This window comes from Chionomys nivalis, chromosome 13 (assembly GCF_950005125.1).
Source record: "Chionomys nivalis chromosome 13, mChiNiv1.1, whole genome shotgun sequence".
Classification (NCBI taxonomy): Eukaryota; Metazoa; Chordata; class Mammalia; order Rodentia; family Cricetidae; genus Chionomys; species Chionomys nivalis.
In genome coordinates this window covers 27,365,717-27,390,594 of record NC_080098.1, presented here as the reverse complement: position 1 = coordinate 27,390,594, position 24,878 = coordinate 27,365,717, and the positions used below count along the sequence as shown (strand labels likewise).

The following is a 24,878-nucleotide window of genomic DNA, read 5'->3' as shown; positions in this document are numbered from 1 at the left end:
AACCTGAGAACTGTCCTTTTGTTTCATGCCGCACATTTTCAGTTTTGCCAGCAGAGGAAGCACTGGAAGACAGGAGGACTAGCTAGACTACACTGGTTATCTGGAGGCATAACTGAAAACACAGGTATTGCTTTTTGGCAAGTGGGCATATATCCCACAATAATAATTTAGTCTTTATATGCCCACTGCACCTTGCTTTCCTTTCAACCTATCTAACGGTAAGCAACATCAAATGGTAAACAGCTTTCTCTCCATTTTTCTGGCCTGCAGCAAATGTGAATAAAGATTGACTTTGGGAGATTCAGGAAACCCCTAACTTTCACCTTGCTGCTGCTAATTTCTTTTTCCTTTCCCCTCAGGCTTCCAGGAGTGTGCTGTGTGAGCCTCGAGACTGGGGCGGGACTCCACATATCCTAGCAACCGCTTCCCGCTCTCTGATTGGCTGACCGCTGGGCCGCCGCCATTTTCAAATCCCCGGATGATGGCGGTAGCCGCTCTCTGCTAGAAGGCAAAATACTGCCTCGCAGAACCTGGCGGGCACCGTGCCCGCCACGGTCGGTCTCCCGGGCACTGGGCCACCGCCCCACCCCCTGTCTCCGGACATGGAGCCAGAGCCAGCGGCTCAGAAGCAGCCCCGGCCGCGGAGGAGAAGCCGCAGGGCCTCAGTGCTCTGCGAGGACCGAGCCGCAGAGCCTCCGGCCGACACACCCGGGCCGGCGGCGGACGGGAGGTGAGTGTGCAGGAAGTGGCTGGAGAGAGCCAGAGCTGGATCCCGGGGACCCGGGAAGTGGGTGGATGGGGATCATCAGGCGTGGAATCCAGAGACTCGGAAAGGGGTGGATGCTCCTGGAGAAGCCGGAGCTCACCGCGCGCTGGGAATGGAGCAGGGAGGTAGGAGCACGGAGGGAGGCAGGCCGGGCAGAAATGCGGGAACCCACGGGAGGAGAGTATGCTGCTTGCTGTCCAGGCCGGAGGCTCCGAGGACTCGCCAGCCTTGAGATGAGGCCCCAAACAGAGACTGCTCGGCCCTGCTTAGAAGGGGCGGGACCCATTGGACTTGTTGACAGTCTCCTTTAACCCCTTCCTGGGGAGCCATACTCTTCTGTACAAGAGCTGTCCCCTACGCGACTCTAGCAGACCCAGACTGTCACGGAACCTGTGGCAAGGGGAGTGGTTGTCACCTGAACAGGCACCAGCCCTTTAAGCCTAAAAGCGGCTGTTTTGAAATGAAATGTTTTTTTTTTTTCCAGACCAGAATAGGCCAGGCTCCCGGCACGAAGAGATCAGAAAGACACTGTCTGACTTTTCGATTATTAGCACATTTCAAATTCTGTGCCTTCATTTCTGTATGTCTGGAAAAGGTGGACGTTAGATTGATTTTAGAAACCTGCATCTGGAATAGAGGCCATGGAAATCACAATGTTATTATCGAATAGGAAATCGGAATGGCATTTGTCTGTGCTGCTCTGCAATGCTTTTGACCCGTGAAATATGAAAATTGTTTTAAATTACTGAACATAGTGTTTCCCATCCTAATGAGGGACTCGGATGAAGTGTCAGGTCCCATAACTTTGTATGAGCTCTGTGTCTGTGCACTGAGGATACCATAGTTCCTGCTTCACATAAGGCATTGGTGGACCTCAGTGCTTAGCATGGGCCTGCACGAAGAATGCTCCACACAAATCTTGTCTGTCAGTTTTTATCTTTGAAGGTGACCATCCGGTATCTGCTCCATCTTTTCAGAAGCCCACGTCCCACTTGCTGCGGTTTTCGGTTCGGTGGTGGTGGCTTTGTTTCTGAGGCAGGTTCTCACTATGTAACTTGATCATCCCAGAACTCCTTATGTAAGGAAGCTGAGCAGAAACTCACACCGGCCATTCTGCACCGGAGCTGTTCTCTACTAAAACTAGCAGGCTGCAGGGGCTCAGACCAAACCTCGGGGTAACGGTGTTGAGGAGGAGAATTGTCACCTGAGCAGGCAGCAAACCTTTCTGCCTAAAAGCTGGTCTTTCTTCCTTGGTCTCCCCCAGTGCTAGGATTACAGTGTATACCACCACACCCAGATCACTTGTTATGATTTTAAACTTTTATAAAGCTTTCTGTTCAGTTATGCCATATGGTTTTGAGGAATACTGTACTTTCATTACCAATGCATGGGTAAACCCAGTGTGTTAAGTAACTCTGTAAAGAGCTAGATTCTTTCACTTGGTACAGATTTTTATTAGTTTGAAATTTAAGGTAATAATTTACCTGAATTGTTACCTTCTGAATCATCCTCTCATCCTGTGTTTAAGAAGAAGTCAGCGTGCAGAAGGAAGTCATCCTTAAGACTGAGAGTTAGGAAAATCAGGAAAGACTAGTTGGGGGGGAGATTCCAAAAGATGGATGGAGGCAGTTCTGCACTCATTCAGTGATAACTGTTGCCCCTGCCCAGACAAAGACTCTGTTGTAGATAGTGGGGACTTAGAACGCTAATAGCTGGAGCTCTTGCTCTTGGGAAGGGTTGGTCACATGAAGTGAATGAAAGACTCGTGAGAGGCATAGAGATCATTACTATTTTTCAGAGATCACAGGGAAAGTTTCTTGATAATGCAGTTGGAGAGAAAGGAGGGATGGAAATGTGGGAATTTGGAAGAAACTTCTCTGAGCATAGAGGAGCAGCAAGTGCTCATCTGGGGAGAAGATTCTGGATATCTCAGGGAACTTCAGAACAGGCGAGGAGGGTGAAGTAAAGCAAGTGGGGCATGTGGGAAATGGAGTGACAGAGGGGATCTTGTAGTAGTTAGTGCCTGGTGGACAGTCATTGTAAAACCTTCAGATCCAGACCAAGGAGCTGGCTCAGCAGCTAAAGGTATGTTCTGACAAGACTGACCTGAGTTCGATCTTCAGGACCCACATAGTGGAAAGAGAGAGTCCACTTCCATGTTGTTTTCTGGCCTGTACACACATACATACATAATTGTAAAAATATTTTTAAAGAATTTCAAGTTTAATTTAGCAAATTAGGAAGGAAGTTAGAGGAAATGGTATAGACACATGCTTGTGTGTATGGTATATGTTGCTAGAGACTGTGCATACAGGTATTTGTACTCAACAGTACATTAGAGAATATTTATCCAATCGTATTTTTAAGAATGTTAAATTGGTTGAGTGTGTTAAATTCTTTTATACATTTTTCAGCTTTTTGGGTTTGGTTTTTTTGTTCATTCACTTGTTTTGAAGTCAAACCTCCCAAGATTGGCCCGGGACTCAATATGTAGTCAAGGATAACCTTGAACTCCTGAACTTCCTGCCTCTACCTCAAGAGTGCTGGGGTTACCAGTGTGTACCACTGTGATTAGCTACTTTCAGCCCTTTCAAATAAGAATTTGTCAGGCTTTAACCCCTTCTTACTCTGAATATAGAGCAGTGGGTTGAAAAAAATGTGGTGTGATTTATTCAGAAAATAAATGAATGCCAGATACAAAGAATTAGAGATGGGAAGTAATCTAGTAGGAACAAATAAGCAATAGTATTTGATAAGAGCTTCTAGTGATAGACAGTGGCGTAGATGCAAATAAAAGGAATACTCCATCCTGGCTAGAGAAGACAGGAAATAACTCCCTGTTGCAATCCCTGAGTCCAGGACGATTGTTGGTTTGGGGTGCATAATGAGTGGGTAACTATAAGGCTGGAGATACAGCCCAGTAAATAGAGTGCTTGTCTAGCATACATAAGGCCCTGGGTTTGAATCCCTGCACTTCCTACTACTGAGCATGCTGGCACCTTCTTGTAATCACAGCACCCTGAAAGTAGAGGCAGGAAGATCAGAGGTTCAAGGTCATCTTAGAAGAAACCTTGTCACACTAAGCAGATTAATAAGTAAGCAGGTAGATAGATTAATAACTTTACTTATATAAAAGACCCTGAAACAAATGGGCATGCTGAATTCCGAGTGTACGTACCATTCACTGTAGCTGCAGAACCTAAAGTAAGACTATGGAAGAGGAAGTAATTAGAAATTATACTGAGGCAAAAGCCTCATTGTGAAGAGGTTCAGTATGTCATGGTAGGTGATAGGAACTACTGGGAGATTTTAAACAAGCCAGTGATGCGAGCATGTTGATATTTTTTAAAAACCCTGTCTTTCATTTGAAAAATAAATAACATCTGGGGTTCATGGCACTCTAAATCTTATAAAAACTCTTTCCTTATAAAGTGCTTATATACAAAATATTTCATATTTATGGTCCGAAAGCTTAAGTGTTTACACCAGATTTAAAAACAAAAAGAGCAGTCTTTAGCAACCTGGATGGATAATGGTGAGCATTTTAATCTGATGGTTAGCACTGGTTGGAGAATGAGTGCATGGTGTGTATTACAAGAAATGTCCCTCCAACAGAGAAGCACGAATAATCAAAGGGACACAACTTTGGAGAAATCTCTTGTGCAAGAATAAGCAGATACGCTGAGGGAAGTAAGCAAAGAGAAGGCAAGGGTGAGAAGAAAAGGAGTCAAGGATCCCAAGGGCAAGAAAGGATAAAACATGAGGTACCAGTGGGGATGAAGAGCACTAGAAAAGATCATTCAGCTGTGAAAGAGGATTTGTTGCTCTTTCAGAGGACCAGATTTTGATTCCCGCTCCCACGTGACAGATGTAACTCCTGTTCCAGGGGGTCTGATACATTCTGACCTCCACAGACACTGCTTGCGTGTGATGCACTTACAGACAGGCAAAACACTCGTATGCTTCAATTCTACTAAAACTGATGAAGTGTACTGTACTTTACACTGCTCAGGAGCACATCGTAGGAAAAGGAAGGATGTCAGAGGCTCAGTGACAGCACGCTGGAGTTAAGGAAGACACAGCTTAATGAGCCAAACTGGCTCCTTAACGTGCTAGTTTATCTTCTGCCTTAAATGCTGTGATCACTTTGGTATATAATAACATTATGTCTGTTAGATAGAGATACTGATGCTCCGCAGCTCTACATCTCAGACTTCATCCCTTTGGAAGTGAGTTCAATGTTTCTTCTCGAAAAACCACATATGCTCTTAATGTTTTATGAAACTGGACTTGTTCCACAAGACTTAAATAGTGATTATATTTTGAGTCTAACTCTTACTTAGAAGGGGAAAATAGAAGAGTATGTCTGTTCAAAAATTTTGGAAGTTGGCAGTGTCACCCACGTTTTCTAGGTACAGTTTATTATTTCAGTTTATTCTGCCCATGATGTTTAAAATAAATAGAAATGTGTTATTGAAATGGGAGGCGTTACTGCTGTAAGCTGATAGTCAATAGTGCTTAAAAGAATCTTACCATCAGACTGAATGTAATTTCCAGTTAGCTTTTTTAAAGATTCTCAAGAGCTAGTTTTTGTTTCCAACTATCAAGACATCAAATTCTAAGGTTAGTATAGTTGTATGTAATTAATTTATAGTTTTGGTTTTATAATTCTCCATCATACTTTTCCTAGTTGGCTTTCTTTTGCTGTGATAAACAGCATGGCCAAAAGCACCTTAGGGAGGAAAGGGTTTTTTCATCTTCATATAGCTTCATGCAGGATTAGAGTGACAGCTTTGGTGACTGGTGCCTCTTATAGGCTAAACTCCCTTAACAGCCAACTTTACTGTTGTCTGGTGAGGCTTTTCTGATAGCCATGTTTCCTTTATTGTCCTTGCTGAAATACAGACTTCTTTCTATTTAACTTAGAAAAGTATAGGAATCCTTGTACTTGATTTCAGCTTGAAGCTTTTGCCATCTGTAATGTTATGGAAATTTATGGTAAAGAAAGAACGTGCATGAGAGGCATGGTAAGGGTCAGATTTAAAAATAGACCATGACCTGGCCTTAAGAAGCCAAATAATAACTTGTATAATAATTGGTCTAAAATAGCTAGAAATTTATTAGTAACCGTGTACATTCAATTTTTGTCCTGCTTATATCTTAAATTGATTTTTTTTAAGATTTTTTTTAAAATAAAATTTGTATTTTGCTTGTATGTGTATATGTGCACTATGTGTCTAGTGTCCATGAAGGCTAAGAGGACATCAGATCCTAGGAGTTCTAGCTCCAGGTGGTTGTGAACTATCATGTGGGTTTTGGGATCCCAAGTCCTCTACAGGAGTAGCAAGTGCTCTTAACCAGTGTGCCATCTCTTCAGCCCTACATTTAAAACCAAAAAAGGCCAAATGCATACCTTCTCTCCGGTCACAATAGATTAGCACTCCATGTCTTTCTCTTCTGATTAGCCTACCAACAGCTTCCCCATGTCAGCTCCATCCGGGTTATACTTGAGCTCTCCCCACCCCCATTTTGTTCCGTTATAAAGGTCACACTCCTCTTACTTTTTTGAGCTTCTGCCAAAGGGCAAGTGATGACAACTTAACTCCCTTGCTTCTGCTCTCCTTATTTGGCTGCCGTTTATCCACATGAGAGGAAAACCTCATCTCCACATTCTGTATTCTCAAGTGATTAACAGTACAGCTGATGGGCATCACCTGTCCCATGTTTTGTGATTTTTTTTAAACATATTTGTAAATACAGATATTTCCATCTTGTGTATATACAGACCTGTATTTTAGAAAGGTAAAGGTAGATTCTGTAACGGGACTCTCTTGCTTTAATTCTAATTGTCAAAAATCAAAAGAGATTTGCATTCATGTAAATAACATTTTGGCTTTAATATGTTAGTTTTTCATTTATTTTTAAATATGGACGTAAGTTTTGAATTGTACCAAATGTAGTTATAAATTCACTTGCTGTTTTTATTATTAATAAAATATTAAAGCTGTTGTTGTATATTAGTAGTTTTTATATTGTTGAGTTTTATATATATATATTCCCGAGATGAACTCTGTTTGCTTTGGAGAATTGTTTTTTAATAGTTGTCCCTCCATTAATTTTATATAGTCTCTTTTCAGTGCAGAGATTCTGGGAACCGCATATGCCCTGTTATGTGTGTATACTGGCCACAAGGACAGTGTGCTCTCCAGCTGCTGACCCTGGATCACTGTTTTAACTAGTTTGGAAACTGCAAACATGGTGGCTTTTTATCTGCTGGTCACCTTACTACATGGAACTTACTCTGTTTATCTGACTCTTCTGTCAATAGATGCTCCCTTCGGAGAGGCAGCTCCTTCACGTTTTTAACACCTGGCCCTCACTGGGACTTCACTTTGGTGAGTAGATAACTAGATTTTCAAAACATTGGGATCTATCCCTGGGCTGTCTTTCATTTTCCTACAACTCAGTTGTGCTCTGAGTAGCTCATGAAGCAGAACTTCTAAAGCTCTATTGGCAACCTTATTTAGTCCTTTGTTGCCAAAAGCTGGAAGTTTTATTTCAAGTAAATGAAATCTTTTTCAAAGCACCCATATGAATTCATCTTTAACACTGGACCTTTCTGTTCCTTTGAGTGCTATAAAGCAAGGCATTGTTTTATGTACATTCTTTGACAACTTTTTATACTATGTTTAAAAATATATAAATGCTTGACTATTTATATATACATATATATAAAATGAGTGATTGATTATCTGCTGTTGGCTACCTCAAGACAGAGGAATCCCCTTGCCATTTTTAAGGGCAAGATGTTTTTTAAGATTTGTTTTTATTTTATATTCTTATTGTGGAAATAGTATCAAATTTAGTAGAAATAAATCCATGAAAATAACACTTATGGGAAAATCTGGGAAGCATTAAACATGGAAGAGCTGGTTGAGAAGAGAGATCCTCTAATCTTCATGCAGGAAAAGACTGCCATAACAAAAAGTCAGTTCTCCTCGAAAGACTCCATATTTTGTGTAATTTTAAAAGAGATCTGATTAGAGTTCCCTAGCCCCCATTCTACAGTTCCCATGGAAGGAGACCCAGAACACAACTGTACAGATTAGGGTGCCTGTAACTGCTGTTAGTTAAGGCACAGCATGATAGGGACACACATTTGGTAAGTAGACCCGGAAACAAAACCAAGAATCCAGAGAGACAGGAAGGGGCCAGACATAGTCTGTCTTTCCAGAGCATACTCACAGCAACCCACTTTCTCCAACTAGGCTCCTCCTATAGTTCTAAACTCCCAGTTGTCTTTGGGGTTGTTCCTATGGCTGGATTATCACTGATGAAGGTAGGAGCCTCCTGATGCAGTCATTTACCCAGAAGTCCCTTCTCTAAACACTGCTTGTGTCAGGACCAAGCCTTCAATTCATGAATAGCTTGCAGAGAACATTTCACATCCAAACCACAACACCCACACGTTTGAGAATTTTCTCTATTCACTGGTATGATAACCAGTGAATGGGACTCTTGGCAAACAGTGTTAGGGTAGAAGGAGGCAGCTGATTGTATGACTACTTGCTGCATATTAACAAAAGTAACTTCTAGGTAAATCTAAATAAATAAAACCTGCAGGTTTTTGAAGAGAACAACAGTACACCATCTCAAATCCTGTTAGCTTTCTCTGTTCCTGTGGGCACACCTGTATTTACAACTCAAATGGTCATGTGCTTTTTCCCTCATTCTCTTCCTTTGCTTCACAATGTCTCCCCTTCCCCCTGGAGGCTTGTACATCTCCAGTGTCTCCTGACCCCTCTCAGCAACTCCACGCGTATTGCTCTAGATTTCATTACTATTGTTTGCCTGTTGATATGCAGGTTCCCCAGATAGGTAGAAATACTTAAGGACTTGGGGTTAGCTGGCTTTGCAAAGCCATGATCATATCGTTCATACCTTCCTGTTTTTTCTTTTTTGTAACATGACCTTCAAGTAAATAAAGATTTAAAATCTATCACTTTGGTTCTGAAGTTTTTCCCAGTTCTGATTTATAATGTTTCTTTATTTCTTATATCATTTTCCAGTGCCTGTTAAACTCAGTTGAGAATGGTGATTTTTTTTTTTTTTTTTTAAATCTGGTGTGCCTTCATTGCCTAGTAGTGTGGTACTCTGCTTCCCCCCCCCCCCACATACACCGGAGTAATTTTGGTTTGGGGGGTTGGTTTTAATTAGATTTGTTCATTTTGTTTTATGTGTGTTTTGCTTACATGTACGTATGTATATGCACCACATTCCTGCTTGGTGCCCATGGAGGTCAGAAGAGGGTATTAGATCCCCTGGAACTGGAGTTGTGGATGGTTAGAAAGCATGTTGTGTGTGCTGGGAATAAAATCTGGGTCCCCTACAAGACCATCAAGTGTTCTTATCAGCTGAGCCATCTCTCCACCTCCCACAGGATGATTTTTATAGGATTTGAATTTGAGATTTTTTTTTTTCCACTTAAATTCATTTCTCTTGTTTCTTTCCCTTTTAAAAGGGGGCTTAGATGACTTTTCTAACGTCACAGACTTCCTCTCATTTCCATGGAGGCTGCTTTTTCTGCTCTCTGGCTCTGTTATTCCCCCTGCATCTATCCAGAAGTTTTCTTTTCTCTTCTAGCTATTTTGTTCAATTGTAATTGAACTCCAAATCTTCTCTTCTCATGGGGCCAGGAACTGAAGAGAACCTTAGATGGTTAGTTTTAGGCGTTTGCTAGAGCTAGTCTGGCTCCCAAGGAATGTGTTATTTTAAGATGTGAAATGATAAAATGCTACTTAATGGTGTTTATGCATAATTGATTAAGAACTATAAATGATAGATATGTACACAGTTATGCCACGCCTGCACCAGGCAGAGCTAAATGATTACCTGGGTCATTCCAGGACATAGATGTTCCTTTTCATTTGATAAATCCTGCTTCAGGTATTAAATTCGAGTTTGGGCTATGAGAAGAGGATGCCCCCACACACAAACAGACTTCCCTCACCCCTTGATAAACAGTAAGTTCCTTTCATAAAACTTGCGAGCTAGTTCCAGGACAGGCTCCAAAACCACAGAGAAACCCTGTCTCGAAAAAAAAACCAAAAACCAAAAAAAAAAAAAAACAAAACCTTGCTGTGTTTCTGTATAAAATATTTTCTTTTTATGAGCAGATGTCTCATAACTTACATGAATTCTAGTCTGAAACACACATAAGTAAGGTTTTAGTGGTGTGGAATGAATGACTTCAGCAAGAGAGCACTTAGTTAGAGGGTACTGTTTAGGCAGTGCAATTCCAGAGATAATTTGTGAGTTTCCATAATCGATATACTTTTTTCTTTTTAAAATATTTATTTTATTTGTGTTTGTGTGTATGTGTGTGCATGCACACAGAGGTCAGAAAAGGGCATTGTGTGTATGTCCCTGTCCAGTTTGGAGCTGGAGTTACAGGTGGTTGTGAGCTACTGACATAGGTGCTGGGACCAGAACTCCTGTCCAATGAAAGAGTAGCCAGCATTCTTAACTGCTGCAGCTCCTTGGAATGATTTTTTTTTCTATTTGTGTGGAATCTTTGTCTAATACAGTAACATTTAGTTCTGTATATAAATCAAATCTTTTTTTTTCCTTAGAAAAGAAAGCGAAGAGAGAAAGATGATGATGTTGTAAGCCTTAGCAGCCTTGATCTGAAGGTAAGCCCTGCTGCCATGTAAAGAAAAGCATTTTAATGTGTACAGATAGCACTTTATTCCTATGCTGTGGGAATGATGCGTGTTGAGTTTGGGAGGGGAAAAGGGATTCACTGCATCTTTTTAAATACAAAACAGAACAGTATGTCTACAGATACCCTTTGGTGGTTTGAATGAGAATGCCTCCCGTAGACTCATATATTTCATTCTTAGTCCCCAGTTAATGAACAGTTTGAAAAGCTTAAATGAAGGTGTGGCCTTGTTAGAGGAGATGTGTCACTGGGAGTAGGCTTTGAAGTTTCAAAAGCCCATACTAGGCCCTCTCTCTCTCTCCCCTCCCCCTTCTTCCCTCCCTCCCTTTCTCTCTCTGCTGCCTGCTAATCAGGATGTAAAGCTCTCAGCAACTTCTCAGCACTGCACCTGCCTGCATACCACCATGTTGTTCACCATGATGAGGGACTAACCCTCTAAAACTATAAGCAAGCACCAATTAAATGTTTCTTATATAATAATTGCCTTGGTCGTTGTGGTTTTTCATAGCTATACAATCCTAAGACACCCTCTTTGTGGTTCTTCTTCTTTGGTTAAGAATGAGAGGAATAGCGTTCTCAAAACAGTAGTAAGATGTAAGTAGTAAAGAGCCAGGCATGATCTATGTAAACAAAGAAGGTAGTAGCGGGGATAGTCATAAGAACAAGGGAGCACTACTTCTGGGCTCCAGCCCATTGCTATAATAAGACTCATCAGAGTTGAAACTTCTGTGGGAAACTTCCCAAGTGTTAAATATTGGGTGGGTGCAAATGGAGACTGTGTGTTCATTTCCCTGCCACCTAGACCCGAATAATCACACAGAAACTGTATTAATTACAACACTGTTTAGCCAAGGGTTCAGGTATATTTCTAGCTAGCTCTTATATCTTCAGTTAGCCCATTTCTATTCATTTATGTATTGCCACGAGGCCCTGAATTACCAATAAGGTTCCAGAGTCTTTCTCCTTTGGCAGCTACATGGCATCTGCCTGACTCCACCTTCTTTCTCCCTGCATTCTTTTTAGTTTTCCTGCCTACCTATATTCTGCCATAAGCCAAAGGAGCTTCTTTATTAACCAATGCTAATAAAACATATTCATAGCATACAGAAGGCAATCCCACATCATCTCCACTTTACTGTCTAAATAAAAAGGAAGACTTTAAATTTAACATAGTAAAAATACATATAACAAAACAGGTATCAAGCAAGAATTACAGTTAAAATATTTAGTCTTTTGAATCTGGCAAAATTGTCGGAGCCCATGTGGGTCCAACATAGATTCCCTAAACCGGCTGAAATGGAGTCGCGAGGAATAAAACTGACACAGCTTACAATGTCATATCTAATATATCTTTGATCATAACTAAGGAAAACTATAACTACCTGTCCTCAACTCCATCATAGACCCCAGAAGGATATAATATTACCTAAGTAAACAGGAAGTACTTATAAGCAACTTCCAAAGATCTAGAAATGACAGGGACATCTCATTGCCTGGACAGTCACCCAGATTTCTTTTGTAACATTGAGGCATCCATCTTCAGCCTATAGGCTCATAGTATCTGGCAGACTTTTCCTTGAAGCAGGAAATTTGAAAGACTATTTCACCTATATTGGCAGTTTACCACTCACTTTCTTCTGTGTCCTGCAGAATGTCTGGAAGACTCTTTCGTGAACCAGTAACCCTGAAGGATTGTCTTGCCTTCTCTGGCAAGTTCAGTAGTCATTTTTTTTGTGGGTCCTGTGTGTCCAGCTTATACAGTACACCATCAAGCAGTCCAGGCAAGAACAGTGTCTTGCCCAAATGGCTAGTAAACTCCATAAAGAGCCTCTTCAATGCCCATCATCCTCTTGAAGCAGATTGGTGCTGCCAAAAGCAGACATGTCTCACTGCCAAGAAAAGTCTAAGTTCTTAAATATTTTAAATGTCATATTCTGTAGGTCTTTGAAGTGTTGATCTGTCTAACTGAAATATATCTCTATATATATCTAGAAAACATAACTACAAGTTTGACTATTGTAAATGACTATTGATCCATAATTTTTAATTATACATTGCATTTTTAAATGAGCTGTAAAACCTTAATACCTTAAACAAGAGTAGAAATATACATATAAGAAATGGACCTTAAATTTGTATCAATAAACAAAGATTTATACCAATGCAAAGTATCTCTATATGATATCTCCCCTTTAAAAAAAAAGAGATTGACTGTGACCATTAACGATTTATACCCAACCTCTTTTAAATGAAAATAAACATTTATAAACAATCATTTTGAGAATTTGGATATAGCTTTCTCCAAACTGCTTTCTGCTGTTTGTTGGGTGAAGTATTTTTAGGGTTCATGGAGACCTTTCAGAGGGTCATGTTCTGTCAAACCACATTAGCCTGGAAGGAATCCACAGGTTTTCATCTTCTGTGGAAACAAAAGCAGAACCTCTTTTCCAAAGTAACATATCCTTAGACTCAAATTTTGAAGTCAAGATACCATATACATACATACATACATACATACATACATACATACATACATGTGTGTGTGTGTGTGTTGGTTTAGTTTAGCAGCCCCTAGAATCAAATGTCTCTCTGCAGTCAAAAAAATTCAAAGAAAACACAATGATATACACAATCCAGACTCTCTGTGTTATTTTTCATCTTTTGTTTGTTTGGTTGGTTGGATTGTTTTGTTTTGTGTTTGATACAGGGTTTCTCTGTAGCTTCCAAAGCCTGTCATGGAATTAGCTCTTGTAGACCAGTCTGGCCCTGAATTCACAGAGATCCGCCTGCCTCTGCAGGTATACACCACCACCTCCTGGCTTTATGTTGCTTTTTTATATTACTTTTACTGTCTCTTTAAAGACTTCATTTTATTTTTTAAAACTGTTTCTTTTTGTAACTGTCTATGCTCTTTTTCCCCTCTCTTCCAAGCCTAAGTACACTTTTTAAACACACTGTGTCTTGTTTAGAGGTCTTTTGTCTGAATCTGTCCTATGTGTATCTGAAATCTTTTCTGATAAGGAGCACTTTTAAAATAGTAAGCAGTGTGGTTGTGGTGGTGCTGGAGGCTGGCTCTGCCTCTTTCAGCCTTTTAACATGGCAGAGGTACGTTCACTGCCAGCTCTGGAACTGCTGGGTAGGAGCCGTGTTCACCTCAACTCCGGGAAGCAACATGCAACACATAAGCCCTTTTGTTTTTCAGAGTAAGGGCTAAAACTGCCATGCAGCACACTGCATGGCCTGTAATGTCTCTGTGTGACAGCAGGAATAGGCCATGCTTTTCCTGCCTGTGCATGCCCAGCAGACCTGATCCCACCACTTGCCCAGGCGGAGAGTGCTCAGCCATGGTGTGCTGCATTTCTTCTAATCCCAAGTGGATGTACAAGCACCCAGACTGAAGCAGGTGACTGGCCACACTGGATAGCCCCAAACATTTGGGCACCATTATGTAATCAGAGAATGCACTTTCATTTTAGAGCCCAGGACTCTTAATCTCTTAATCTCAGGGTCATGGGTTCATTCCCCACATTGGGTGCCATTATGTAAATGGAGAGTACCCATTCATTTCCCAGCCACCCATGTAGTGACTAGGCAGAGCAGGCCTTCTCTTCATCCCGCCTGGCTCCCGCCTGGCTAGCTTAGACCCAGAATAATTACACGGAAACTGTATTCATTTAAACACTGCCTGACCCATTATATCTAGCCTTTTCTTGGCTAACTCTCATATCTTGCTTTAACTCATATCTAGTAATCTGTGTATCACCACGGGGTCGTGGCTTACCAGGAAGATTCTAGCCCATGTCCATCTCAGGCCGCAGCTTCATGGCGATTGCCTGACTCTGCTTTCTTTCTCCCAGCATTCTGTTCTGTCTTCCCCGCCTACCTATGTTCTGACCTATCAGGCCAAGCAGTTTTCTTTATTAATTAACCAATGAAACAATAGATAGATAGAAGACCCTCCTATATCACACCCAGACCCAAATAATCACACAGAAACTATTGATTACAACACCATTTAGCCCGTGGTTCAGGCATATTCCTAGCTAGCTCTTACATATTAAATTACCTTATTTCTATTATTTTATGTATTGCCATAAGGTTCTAGCTTACTGGAAAAGGCATTTTTCTCCTTCAGCAGCTAAATGCATCTGCTTGATTCCACGTTATTTCTCCCTGCATTCTTTTTTGTTTTCATGCCTACTTATACCCTGCCAAAAGAGCTTCTATGTTAACCATTGCTAGTAAAACATGTTTATACCATACAGAGGAGCATCCCACATTGGGCAGGTTTTTTTTTCTTTTCATTAAAACAAAAACTAAGCAAACCTACAAGTCAGAGATGCCCCATGGACTTCAAATATGCATCCTGTAGTAAACTGAAACCCAGTTATATATAAAATACTTAGGTACTCTTTTAATGTAAAACTATTCTTAGATCCAAAGCCTAGTGTCCTTGGAATAAACCAGTTTTTACAACCAGTAAATGTTAGGGTGTGGGTAGAGAGTGAAGATGGGTGATATGGATATGCTTTTGGGGAGTGGAGTTTACTTTTCTTTTTGTCTGTCCAAATGATTGTTTTTAGTAGCCAGAATAGAAAGCCACTGAGTTGGAATATGGCATTTTCAAAATTATCGCTCTAGAAAAACACATTAAAAATGGTATTCCGCCAGCAGCTGTCCACTTTTTGTTTTTTGCTAAATATAATCAATGTGTATTATTTGATGCTTGTCCTATTGCTGGGGTCTGTTTTATCTTTTTACCTCTATGTTAAGTAATGTAGCCACATAGCCTGATGTGTAGTCAGTGATCAACAAATACCTGACAGATGAATGTATGAAGTAATAAATGTCAGATGAACTAAAACTGTGGTCTCAAGTAGATAGTATGGTCATTAGGTTATGCCTTTGATTTTGAACATCTTACTAATTTAATATTAATGGTAGTTGAATTTTCATGTTGGAAATTTTTTATTTTATTCTATAACTGATTATTATGTTTCTTCAGATAAATACCACATAACCATATACATGCATATATACATACATACATATATCTACATGTGTATATATATATATATATATTATATTGCTAAAGAGCCTTACTCTTCTATATTATAGGTAAAGGGGTACATGCTTTGCTTTGAGTTTTGTTTTGTTTTGTTTTGTTTTTTTAGATTAACTTATTTACTATGTATACTGTATTCTGCCTGTATGTCTGCCTGCTGGCCAGAAGAGGGCACCATATCTCCTTCCAGATTGTTGTGAGCCTGGTTGCTGAGAATTGAAGTCAGGGCCTCTGGGAGAGCTGATAGTGCTCTCAACCTCTGAGCCATTTTCCTAGCCCCATGCTTTGTTTTGTTTTAAAGGCATTTCTTACTTCTATATTGCTACCAACTAAAAACTCGCCTTTTTCTTTTGACATAAAGTCAAAAGTGGCCATTGACTTTGTTACTAAGGAAGGTTCTCAGGTGAACAATGCTGAGCTGTATTTTTATGTAAGTGTTCTTTAAGTAGAAGAGGTGATTTAAAAATATCTTTGTTCGTGTGAATGTTTGTTATTTTTATGTTGTTCATGTGTAGGGAGCCTGGTTCTGGCTCTTTTAAAAAGTTTAAAGGTGTGTCGGGAACTACATTCTGAGTATTAGTATACTCTGCCATTTGGGGATTAAGAATAATGAATTATGTCCTTTATTCATAATAAAATAATAAATAAATGAGAATTATTTTTAAAACAGGATTATTTTGAGTGAAAATAATGTTTTGGCAGCTTTCAACTTAACATTTCAAACACCTCTTTTGATAAGTGACCTCTTGGAACCATGGTAAGTAGTTTGGTATGAATAGTTTGAAGGTAGCTGTCATATAAGAGCTAAGGATTTAGCCACTTTCAATTGATAAATACCTGTGCCATCTGCCTTTTGATATAACTGATATATCTCTATCATCTTGTATAATACAGAATATTACTGCTCTGTGACAAGGTCCATAAAGTAAAGCCAACTGCTGGTACCAGTGAAGAAAGTAAAGAACACCTGGAGGTAGATGCAAGAAAGTGATGATTCTTAGCCAAAAATAAATTAAATAAAAGACTGATAAAGTTCTGAGAAACTATTGCTGTGCCATCATTACTACCAGTTATATGAAAGTAAATGCATTGTTAACGCAGCACTGTGAGAAGCTAGACTAGCATGTCGATCAGCTAGACAAATGACAGGTGCCTGGTCATGCCAACCCAAACACAGTGAGAGGAGCTGCATATGACTATGGCCAGTAAGAAGATTGAGCCTGAACAAGACAGTTGCACTGATAAATTATGCTCAGTGTTTCAAGATTATCAAAAGTTCTTCTCAAACTCTCTAGAAAGAGAGACTGAAAGAGAAAGGAAGGGAATACTCCCTAATTCATTCTGGAGCCAGAATTACACTGATACCAAAGCTGAAGATGATACAAGAAAAAATGATAAACCAGTATCTTATAAATATGATCTGTAGCAGTTCACAACAAGATACTTACAAAGTAGGTTCAGTCACATATTAAAAGGATTATGTACAATAATAACTATGTGGGACACACTGCTAGAGCACAAAGTAGGTTCAATAAATAAAACCAGTCCGTGAACACATCAAGTTAACAGAATGAAAGGGAGAGGGTACATAATCCGGGACCTTCCAATTGCTACACCATAATGAGTGGAAAGGATAAATAAATGATATATGCACACAATAGAACATTCAGACGTAAAAATGAAGGTACTTAGGATACATGCTAAACCACAGACAAACCATGAAGATATTATCCTAAGGGAATAAGCTGATGTTCCTGTTTGGAATGATGCTCTATGTCCAGTTTTTAGCATCATGGATTATTGCATCAGGACTAGGATACATAAGCTAAATTATTCTGTTACAGAGTCCTCCTATTCCCTAGCCCTGATTAACACAAAACAAAGCCCCTCTCATTTTGTGACCACTCCCGTGTATCCATCCATATGTGTCTTTCACGGTTTCTTATGTCTAGCTTTTTGGTGTGGCTTCTCAAGCTCCTGACCAATTAGCTTGAATGTTTGCTACTGCTCAGGAGCCTGTAAGAATCTGTTCTTATGCCCCTGTCCCCCACCTGTCCTATAGGATGTACAGCTGAGTGTGTACCTTATTGCCCTGTGTCTTAGTTAGGGTTTTATTCCTATAAAGAGATAACATCATGGCAACTCTTACAAAGGAAAGCATTTTATTGGGGCTGGTGTACAGTTGCAGAGGTTTAGCCCATTATCATCATGGTGGGAAGCATGACGGTGCGCATCAGACATGGTGCTGGAGAAGGAGCTGAGAGTTCTATATCTAGATCAGCCGGGAGCCATCAGGAGGACTGGGAGTCACTAGGCATAGTCTGTGCTTCTGAGACCTCAAAGCCCACCACCTAGTGATGCACTTCCTCCAGCAAAGTCACTCCTACTCCCACAAGCCGCACCTCCTAACAGTGCCACTCTCTGGACGTATGGGGGCCATTTTATTCAGACCACTATACTCTGTCTTCTGGAAGTACATTCTTAGGCCCGTCTCCTTAGGACATTGCTTCAGTGTATGCAGTGCAAACATGGACGCTAATCCACTGAATTGCTGCCCAAGTTTTTATCTCCTGTCAATTTGTTATAGAGAGTGGCTGGCTACCCCACCGCCAATTACAGTTAAAGTATAAATATACTGGATTGCATGGTAGTCTGGATCTTGAATTGATATAATTTACCAATATCCTGTACTCTTGCTCAGGCATGATTCCAAATGGACTATCATATAATAGATTGCTGTGGCACTTGCACAGCCTTTAACTTCACTCTGTCTGACACTGTTCCTTGGGGTGTTGGGTGCGTCCTTATTTTGCTGCACCAGCACACCAGGAGCTGTTTTAAGTAGCAGTTTTCTTGCTCTAATATCCTAGGGCTTTGTATTCTGGAACTGCTCCTGATATGGCCAGAGGTATCACCCAGCATTCTTGTCTGCTGTTAACCCAGTAGACTGGATCAGTTGTGCTAGGTTAGCATCCTGTAGTTTAAACCACACCCTTGGCCTACTACAGAGGTTTCTTTTTCTCAGAGTCCCACTAAAACCTCAAGACTTTGGAAGGACCTGACATTCAACCTTTCAGGCTGTCTCATTCTTGGATGAGAGAATTCCCAGGTACAGTAGATGCCCCTTCTAAAAGATGTTGGGTCCTGCCTGCTGCCGTGTTCTAGTAAGTAGTGGATGCCCTTTACCACGCCTGTCCTTCAGAGGAGAGAGTCCAGAAAGCCTCGGGCCATTGGCTCTATTTAAACTTCCCCAGTGGCAGTCTCTGAATTTTCATGGCATGCGTTTGATTTCCAGAGCACTTGCTGTTTACTAAACCTTTTTTTTTTTTTTTTTGGTTTTTCGAGACAGGGTTTCTCTGTAGCTTTGGAGCCTATCCTGGAACTCCCTTTGTAGACCAGGCTGGCCTCGAACTCACAGAGAGAAATACTTTTTATTAATTCTTTGTGGATTTCACATCATGCATCCAAATCCCATTCATCTCCCCGTCCCTGCATATCTGCCCTTTGCCCTTGCAACCTCCCCTAAAAAATAAAATGTAAAAGAAAAACTAAGAAACAAACAAACAATTCTCCATGTGGAAGCTGCAGTATAGCCCAGTGAGTCACACAGTATGCCCTTTAGTTCATACATCATTGGTCGTTGGTCTGGTCTGAGGCCTCTGACTTCTGCTGCACTATCCATACTGGGCCCTCACTGGGACTCTTAGACATCCTGTTGTTGCCTAGCGTCATGGAGATCTGCAGTTTTGGATCTGCAGATCCAGCCTCTTTACATGCTCCAGCAGTTCATGGATAAGGTGGATGTTGGGGTGCACTAACTTATAGCCCTGGTTCTGGGCCTGGGTGGTAGCTGGGTTGGTCAGCCCACCGGCTTTCTCTTGTTGTCACCACCCAGGCGCACTCTCCAACACTGCCCTGGCTAGCTCACCCAATGCAGCAGCAACAAGGAGTGGGGCCAGTTCTCCTGCTCTCACTCTCGGGGCCAGCGCTGCTGCTTTTGCCCAGGTGAGGTGCAGAGCCAGCTTTCCCAAATGCTGCAGTTGGTAAGGGGCAGGGTCAGCTTTTCCATTTTTATGCCCCCGAGGCCTGCTCTCCTGCTTGCCTCAAGTGTTAAGAGGAGACATCTTTCCCTCACACATGCCACTGTATAGCATATGAGGGAAGGGTGGGATCATCTCTCCTGCTCTCACACCCTCAGGGCCAGCTCACCTGCACCTTCCTCCAACAGGGTCATCTCTAATACGCTGCCCAGGCACAGGGCAGGGCCAGCTCTCCCACTCTCGTGACTCCAGGGCCAGCTCTCCTGACTGCCACAAGTGGCTACTAAGCCTTTTTAATATTGATGCTATTGGCATAGTAGACTGACATAATGTTTGTGTACTATCCATGTCACTGCAAAATCTGTGGCAAGCAACAAAGCAACCTCAGAACATGAAAGAAAATATGAACTGCTGTCCTTCCCTCGTAAAAACTAATTGCTTGTGGTCATCCATACGAATGGAGGTTCCCAGAACACAGAGCAGATTAATAGTCGTAGACCAAATGCCAAAGGATCTGTCCCAGTAAGACAGCATTTTGCACATCAATGGAGTAAGAAATAGCACATTAGTTTACCATGATTTACTGCTATTCACCACAGTCCCACAAGAAGCACGTATTAGTTGATTGTTTATAGAGTGAGCCACCATGGCAACAGTTAGTTCCTTAGCTAATGGCTGTTCTCTGTCCATCCCTAGTGTGCAGTACTGCTTCAGATCTTGGTCTAAATGGGGAGACTGAGGTGTCAAGGTCTCTGAAGTTGGCTACTGTCACCATGATTCTGAAACATTAGGAAGGATCTTCTAAATATTTATTCAGGGCTTTTAAAAATCAATAAAAGCCAGTTCTGCAGCTCATAAAATTACCATTGCCCCTCTATTCATTTGTTGCCACTTTTACATGGTCTTACCTCTCCATCAGTAGTGCCTCACATCTCGATCCAGCCCTGTAGTCCTTACCACCACTGTATCATTGAATGATCCCTAGGTGTCTTAACCTGGGATCCCTCCATGAATAGCACTTGACTGACAGATGGTCTGTCTTAAGATGTGTTCACAGGTAATAGGATGGGGCAGTGAGGCAGGAGACTGCACATGCAATGTGTGTAATTAAGCTAATGACCACACTAGGCAGAATTGTTCTTGCTGGGACACACTGAAGAGCCATGTAAGAGACACCACAGAATTGTTTTCTCAAGGAACTAAAGAGAAGCTCTTATTAGCCACCAGCTCCTAATGTGCGTTCGTCAGCAATGCCCTCCGTGTCATCTGTTCCTCATAGCCCGTGCACAAATTGCACACAGCAGCATTGCGTAAGCACAAGTGGATGCAAGCAGTATATAATGCAGGTGAGGCTTGATGCTGTGAGGAAGCTAGGGCTGAAACTGCAGTGAGGAGAGTGAAGAGCCTAGGCTGAAGACACAGCAGCCTGGGCCGTGTGGCCCTAGCACTAGGCTCAGGGAACGGGAGGAATCCAGCATCTTAGTGCATAAGAAGACCTATTGGGCCAGCACGATGACTCAGGAAGTAAAGGCACCTGCCACTCAAGCCAGATAACTTGAGTTTGATCCCCTGAACCTATGGTAGAAAGAGAGAAGCAAGCCCTACAATTGTTTTTTGGCTTCTTCACCCATACTTGGGAGCACACAAGTATCATACATAGAGAATTATAAAAGATTTCAAAACAAGAGTAAGAGATGACATATTTTACTAGAAATTGTTATCGTGTATATCTGAGACAAAGTCACCATTAACAGCATATGTGCCCACTTTGTTTGCTGTTTGTGTTGTCATTGCAAAGAACAAGATACAAACTCATGTTTTGGACTGTCTTGTTTAGTAGCGCTTAATTGATTCCAACAGAGCTTTTTCCTGAAGCAACATTCTTAGTAGAGCTTGGATACACTCAGTTTTTTAATCCACTATTTTTTTTTAAACAAATCCACAAATAACTCATTTCTTTCATATTCATCTGCCCTTTTTTTGTTTGTAGCTTGTTCACACTTTGGAACACTAGTCTCAGAAGTTCCCATTTTTTGATTGCTGCTTCCTTTTTAAGTAAAATTTTAAGTGTTATTTTTAACTTATCTATTTAGCTAGATAAATGGTAGATGTTGGTGATTTTAACTCTAGAGTTTTAAAATGAAACAGCTCCCTACAGTAAGAAAAGGTCCGAAAGTATTTCTTGTGACCTGTAGAATGTGTTTTATGCACCATACAGTATTTAAATATGTTTTAGTAATATAAACATACAAGCCACATGAGGGATAGAGGTATAAATTTAGTTGATATCCATATTTTTTTCAAAAGAAAAATTTGTAGATGTAATCATCTGTGTAACAACCCATACGTGATTACCAAGTTCAGAAAAGCAGGTTGCTTCTGCTTTTCACAGTATTTCCTGTAGAGGGCAGCAGATAACTTAGTTGGTCTTTGGCTAGCTGTGACGAATGCTCTCCAACTTGGTTTGCTTCAGATAAAAGAAAATGGAAACAGTATTTACAGCAAAAAGTAGTGGTTCCTTTCAAGATTTAGTTTACTTCTTGACTCTGTTTTTAACATTAAATGTGGGAGGGATGTAAGCACACCTAAGAGTCCCTTTCTGTCGAGAGTCGATACAGGGTGACCTTTCTCTTTGCCCTCTCCATCCAGGCAGAACAAAGACTATAACTAAATCAGGACCTTGGAAACCAGTCATTTTATCAGAAACTTGATCCTGCTCACCAGACTGTGTTGTTATTTCTAGAGAACTCAATGTTAAGTTTTAAGTTTACAGATCTTATTTCCCATACAAGGAAAATTCAACCAGCTTGCACCTCCATTGGTGCCATCAGTCAAGAGCTATGAAATACTTGCTATTGGCAGCCTGATAAGGCACGAGCGTTGGTTGAAATAAGACCTCTCCTAAAGTTAAACAACTAGAATTTTCTGTGTCTGCCCTGCTATTGTAAATCACCTAATGTGCTGGTCTTTGCCTTTGGTCTCTTCCTCTGTAAGGTATTGGCAATTATTAACTGAACATCAGTGTGGAACCAAATTGCATCTGATGCTTTCTGGACACTTTGTAGGTACAAGAACATATGCTAAGGATTTTGTGTATGCTTCCTTGTCTGAAAGGTGCACCATAACAGAGTCAAACAGAATCAGCTCTCTCCAGGCACTGAGTCACCAGACACCTTCAGACAAACTTCTTAAGTTAAAATTCCCATCTTCCCAGTCTTTCAGATGACGGCAGTGGTTACAGTTTTATAGCATTATTAACTGAAGTTGCATGCATAGAGCTATAGGGTAGGACCATGAAGGCCCCTCCTGTTCATCACCCCTTTTCAGTTTACCCCTTGAGTAAACTGAGGAGAGTGGGTTAGTAAGCTTTGCCAAGTGAGCACGTGCATGTCTACATTGTGCCCGTGGGAATGGTACCTCGTTGTCTTGTTCATGGTTAGACCATAAACTTGCACATTTAAAATGAGACTGAGCCAAGAGGTTTTGCTGTTGTTTTGTTTTAGAGCGGTCTGTTACTGCTAGATCCTATTTGCTTTATGTAGACTTTCTGTTTGCGACTTGGGTCTTTGCCTCTTGAGTCCCCAGCTGAAAGAAGGAAAGGAAAGCTATCCTTTCCCCTCCTTATCTTGGCCATACTTCAGACAGAACAAATGGAAAAACAGTTTCGAGAAGACATTGAGTAAGAGACCCATGAGAACCCCCTGGCCTTCTCTTTCCTAACTCTCAGTGCACTTCACCCTCTACTCTCTCGTGAGACTGTGTGGCCATAGTATTGGCCTCACTTGCATTGTTTCTTAATTGATGAGGCTAACAGAACCAGACTACTCAGTGGGTCCTGGCCTACACTATTTAATTAGCTCAAAGAACTTAAACAGACCTTTGACCTTACCTGAAAGTCCACAATCTCCAGGCACCTTCGAGTGGTGCTTATAGAAGCATTTTATACAAAAAGTCATCCAGCTTTAAAGCCAAGCACATGTCACCCAGATACAACCAAGTAACAAGTGGATGGCGACTATAGCAGTCTCCACCACTCCAAGGTTAAACATTTCAAAACTACAAGATATCATCTTGTGAGAAACTCATGGTTGCCTGGATATGGTAGCACAGGGCTGTGATCCAGCACTCACCCAGGAGACAGAGGCAGGGCCTGATATACACAGTGTGTTCCGGGCCAGCCATGGCTGCCCTGTCTCAGGAAAACCACATTGGTAGCCTCGGGGATAGCAATGGCCCTTCCTAAATGGGATGGCACTAGGCTGTAAATTGGTCAGTCATAAGTCTCGTGCTCACTATTCTTCACCTCCCCCAATTTACCCATGTCCCTATTGACAGATCCCTTGAGATCCTCAGTAAAGATCCGTGGGTCTTTTCCTTCCTTCCTTTAACCTCTCCTTATGGTTAACACTGTTTATTCCCCTGCTTTCTTGCTGTCTCTCAAGACATTTGTGGAATTCTCTTTCCCTTGGTGTTCATTCCTCTGGTGTTATGTCATTTGAATGTGTTCTTTTCATCCAGATTTTCCAATGTAAATCTATGCAAACCTCTTTTCTCGGTCCCAAATGCTGGCTCACTTGCATGCTCTTCTGTTTTGTGAACACTCATGTGTTCACTATTCTTCAGGTGCAGTGTCTCAAATGAAATTAACATTGTTGTGGGAAATCATTGTTTGACATCTTGCATGTATCCATTCTTTCCCAGTACCCCCGCCTTAGGCAGAGGTCTTGGCACCACCTTTTGAGTTTTGCCTTGTTTCCCCAGTCAACTTTTAGCTACCTTCCACACCAGCCACACAGACATTAGCAACCTGGCTCACAGCAAAGGCACTTTGCCATCTGTTGTTAGCCTGTGACCTTGTAGGGTCTGTCTCTCATCCTTACACCCTTACTCTAACCTGTGTGAAGCAGCACGGCATTCAAGCCCCACAGAAACACCACCTTACACCTTTTCCCTGGGAGCTTTCCTACCTGCGTGTCAGGTCAGAGCAAGTGGCGCTTGCTAGATAGCTGCACAGCTTTCTTGGAACTTGCAAAAGCTTCCTTCCCTCTATCCATCCCTCTTCATGTGACCTGCCTTTTGCCTTTACACAGTGGGATCTCAGCTACAAAGCCTACATTTTATCGCCCAAGTATCTAGAATAGTGCCTTTTTCACACAAGGTTTATTTTACGCTTGTAAATACTAAGAAAAATAGCTTTGCAGATTACTAGCATATGATATTAGCACAAGATGAGCCTGCTCTGTAAAGCAAGTACAGAAGAAAGTCTCCTTCATCTTAGGACCAACC

The 24,878-nt window shown here is 41.3% G+C and overlaps 1 protein-coding gene across 1 annotated transcript in view; it reads left to right on the top strand.

The window, feature by feature from the left end:
- Positions 1-481: 481 nt before the first annotated feature.
- The window catches only part of Net1 (neuroepithelial cell transforming 1), a 35,864-nt gene continuing 11,467 nt past the window's right edge, over positions 482-24,878 (top strand). The window contains exons 1-3 of the mRNA XM_057788000.1: positions 482-730; positions 7,095-7,161; positions 10,399-10,458. Coding sequence (XP_057643983.1) covers positions 603-730; positions 7,095-7,161; positions 10,399-10,458 — 255 coding nt within the window. The 5' untranslated portion in view covers positions 482-602. The remainder of the gene's footprint in view (positions 731-7,094; positions 7,162-10,398; positions 10,459-24,878) is intronic.